Source organism: Ciona intestinalis, unplaced genomic scaffold, assembly GCF_000224145.3.
Source record: "Ciona intestinalis unplaced genomic scaffold, KH HT000095.1, whole genome shotgun sequence".
Lineage (NCBI taxonomy): Eukaryota > Metazoa > Chordata > Ascidiacea > Phlebobranchia > Cionidae > Ciona > Ciona intestinalis.
Window position 1 is genome coordinate 205,689 of NW_004190417.1, and position 4,081 is coordinate 209,769.

The 4,081-nt window shown below is 35.7% G+C and overlaps 1 protein-coding gene across 1 annotated transcript; it reads left to right on the forward strand.

The window, feature by feature from the left end:
- Window positions 1-700: 700 nt before the first annotated feature.
- opsin1 (opsin) lies at window positions 701-2,871 on the forward strand. Its single transcript, NM_001032555.1, is given in 8 exon segments — window positions 701-779; window positions 854-1,098; window positions 1,301-1,463; window positions 1,536-1,640; window positions 1,725-1,948; window positions 2,039-2,185; window positions 2,240-2,329; window positions 2,404-2,871. Coding segments are annotated over 8 exon segments (1,173 nt in total). The 5' UTR covers window positions 701-712; the 3' UTR covers window positions 2,536-2,871.
- Window positions 2,872-4,081: the final 1,210 nt, after the last annotated feature.

Genomic DNA, 4,081 nt, shown 5'->3' on the forward strand with positions numbered 1-4,081 from the left:
CACTTAACGATTTTAAAGGTAAAACTAGCAAAAATCTTTTTTTTATTAAAATATTGGGAGTTCATAAAAATAAAATTAAAATAATCTCGTCTGACTAAGTGTCCCACCTTTTCCACTCTACCATATCTGGTAACACGCAAGCTTCACGAGATATGTGAAACAGCAGTACGGTACGACCGCAACGCGTAGATACAACTAGTTTTTCAATTGCCCTTTATTGGAACAAAATTCTGTGTCTCCTTTTTACACGACACACGGCGTCGATCCGTGTATATTGTGTTGGGATGACACAAATACATACCCTATATTCAAAAAGCAATTTGGATAAGTTCGGCAATACCCGCCATGCATTTTAATAGGTCCTTACACCGTTACTTCACTTCTAGGATGTCTGTTTAAAAAATAAATTTTAAGATTACGACTGAGAGGGGTATAAATGGGAATTTTATTTCTAAATTTCCAAAAAATCGTTTGTAACAGAAGGTACTATTATTTTCTAAATAATCCAAGTGATTGTCATTGAATCGCATTTCACGAGACAGCCATATGTTTGTCTTCATTTTATCGATTCATTTTCATTCCATGATTGCGTTTTTAATCTTCAACCCTCGATAATATGACAATCACCATTCAAAAAATTGCTTTATAAAAGGCACTAATACAGTGTTAAACGCACATAAACCATTATTTAGCAGGAAATAAACGCAGCATTATGAATCAGTGGTTGGAAACCATTATGAATGAAAGGAAGTTCGAAATTGTGAACAGCTCGCTACAGGGTATGTGTATTATAGCGAAAGTTGTTACAATAAAAAAACTAAAAGTAATAGTTTAATTAATTTTACTATTCAAGGTTTGTTAAAACCGGATTCACTGGGTATGGATCATGACGTAACACCAACTGTTGACTTGACTGACGGAGTTCCACAATGTAAAGATCTTAACCCTTACGTACTAAAAGGAGATGGTTGGGTGCCTCAACATATAAGTCGGGCCAATCGTTCAACGTATAGTTTCCTTTGTGTTTACATGACATTTGTCTTTCTGCTGTCTTGTTCTCTCAACATCCTTGTTATAGTGGCCACTTTGAAAAACAAGGTAAGTCTCCGTTTACTTTGAATACTTCAAACAAATGTAGAAGACACAGGTTGAATCAGTTGGTCAGGAAATAATTGTATTATTCTTGCATGTACATAATAAGAACTGTTTCTTAAATTTATAATTGTCATGCTCACACTTTTAGTCCGACTGTTTTATGAAATGAGAAAAAAATGTCCACGTTTATGTCACCAAACTACAGGTTCTTCGTCAGCCTCTGAATTACATTATTGTGAACCTAGCAGTTGTCGATCTTCTAAGTGGTTTCGTTGGCGGGTTTATTAGCATTGCTGCTAACGGTGCGGGATATTTTTTCTGGGGGAAGACAATGTGCCAGATTGAAGGATATTTTGTTTCAAATTTTGGTAGGTGCTTTATTACGCTAAGGCTAATATGTATGATTAGTTAAACGCTACAACTTGTTTTATACTTCACAGGTGTGACTGGTTTGCTCTCAATTGCTGTAATGGCATTTGAAAGATATTTCGTAATTTGCAAACCATTTGGGCCCGTTCGCTTTGAGGAGAAACATTCAATTTTTGGTACCAAACTGTTTCAAAATACTAATTAAGCAAAAACTTGACTTAACGAAGGACGACGTTAGTTTCTATGAAATATTTTAACAGGCATCGTTATAACATGGGTCTGGTCGATGTTTTGGAACACACCACCTCTTATTTTTTGGGATGGCTACGACACTGAGGGTTTGGGAACCAGTTGTGCACCAAACTGGTTTGTCAAAGAAAAACGGGAACGGCTGTTTATAATCTTATATTTTGTCTTTTGCTTTGTTATCCCTCTGGCAGTTATTATGATATGTTACGGAAAGCTTATTCTCACTCTAAGACAGGTAACAAAAATTGATCTTTAGTGGTGGTAAAAACACACAATTTTACAAAGACCTAATGCAGTATCATAAACCGTTACTTTTAAAATTCAGATCGCCAAGGAAAGTTCCCTGAGTGGAGGAACAAGTCCCGAAGGTGAAGTCACCAAGATGGTGGTTGTTATGGTTACTGCATTTGTATTTTGCTGGTTGCCGTATGCCGCATTTGCCATGTACAACGTTGTCAATCCCGAAGCTCAGGTACTTTACAACCAAAGCAATTAATTTGTTAAGCATTTTTCTTTTCTCATGTAGATCGATTACGCGCTTGGTGCTGCACCTGCTTTTTTTGCAAAGACCGCGACGATTTATAATCCGCTTATCTACATAGGGTTGAACCGACAGGTTGGAATCAGACTATATGTTTTATAGTTGTATTGTTGATCATAGCGAGTGAATTTACATTTTTTACGTTTCAGTTTCGAGATTGCGTAGTGCGAATGATCTTTAATGGTCGCAATCCCTGGGTTGATGAATTGGTTGGCAGTCAAGTCAGTTCAACTGGTTCTCAGTTAACTGCAGTGAGCAGCAACAAAGTTGCACCTGCGTAATATACATGTTAGTAAATATCTTTCCGTTGTACCCAGAGTATGTTTTGTAAACATGATATTGTGGGGATGTAAGTTTTTTAATCTAGTACGTACCACCGGTCAATAAATAGTCCCGGCTTTAGCCGATAAGCAATTTTGCCATATCTGCAAAAATGACAGCACAAGAGGATTTATACTTATATGCGAAAATAATCCCTGTTTTGTTCGGTAAATTTTGAGCATCACTCTAAAAATAAAAGTGATTATCAATTGCTAATAGTAACTATCGATCTTTTTTTTTAATTCGTGCATAAATATTTTATTGTTCTATATATTCTGAAAATAAAAAGTCTTGACAAATGGTTTATTTGTGATAAAATTATATTCAAAATCTCCTTTTTGTTAAATAATTTACTAAAGTTGAAAAAAAATTTGGTTACTGACTTGTGTTAAAATGGTAAAACAAAAACATCTATAAGCAAACAAGGTTAGCAAAGTATGCAGAGATCTCAGTTAAAGAAACACTATTTGACAGAGTATTGGTTATAACATGACAAACTATTACCATAACATACGGACGAACATGTCGCATTCTCGCCACCGAAGATTATGATTTCTCATGTGTGACGACCACGTGGGCTCTGAAAACAAACTATTAAGTATCGCACTTCATAGTGAACAGTGTTTTTATTACAATTGCAACAGGCACGTTAATAGCCTTAAACAACTGTTTTATTCTATTAACTGTTGTAACTACCAAAAATAAACAAAAGAAAATTTAAATTTATAACAACACATCACACTACTCTACTCATATTAATTCAACTCCTGCCTCTGCTCCCTCCACAAAAAAATCGTTGACCACATTCTTCATTGGTTTTGGGTCCGTGGTGTTTGGTGTTCTGGAAAGGGGCCTTTACATCAGTAATGGAGTCTTTGACATCACCCAAGAGTAATCTGGTTAACCGGTCTACCATATTGATTCCTTATCTGTTCTCTTGGTTGTTCGAACTCCTGGCGAGCTATTTTAAATTTTTTTACCAAAATTAGTTGTTACCCTTCTAAAGATTTTGCGATGGGCTCATTGAGGGTATGCTGGTGTCATACAGTAGGATGGGGGAAGATGGGACACCTTTTCATTCTATTTTCTCGTACATTTTGGTAGTAAACAAAGAACATTCAAAGAATTATAAAACCTTGTCCTCGAGACTTTCATGGACCGTTGTTAATTTTTTAAAACACGATCAGGATATTTATATATTTCGTGCTAAAGGTGTCTCATCTTCCCCCACCCCAATACATATTTGTTTCGACTGCAGTCGATCGATTACAAATGTTTCCAAGTTATATTTTAGACATGTTTCACAACGAAATCTTGTGATTAAACCAAATTCTTTACTTATTTTAATCATGATATATATTTTGGGTTTTATACCATTCTACCTTAAACCCAGTGAAAACAAAATGTCCCTACCTATCTAGCATGAATCCATTGAATGAATGTAACTTACTTTATCCCCGCGGGGCCGGAGAACGACAGTCGTTATCACACGGGTTTTTAGCTCGT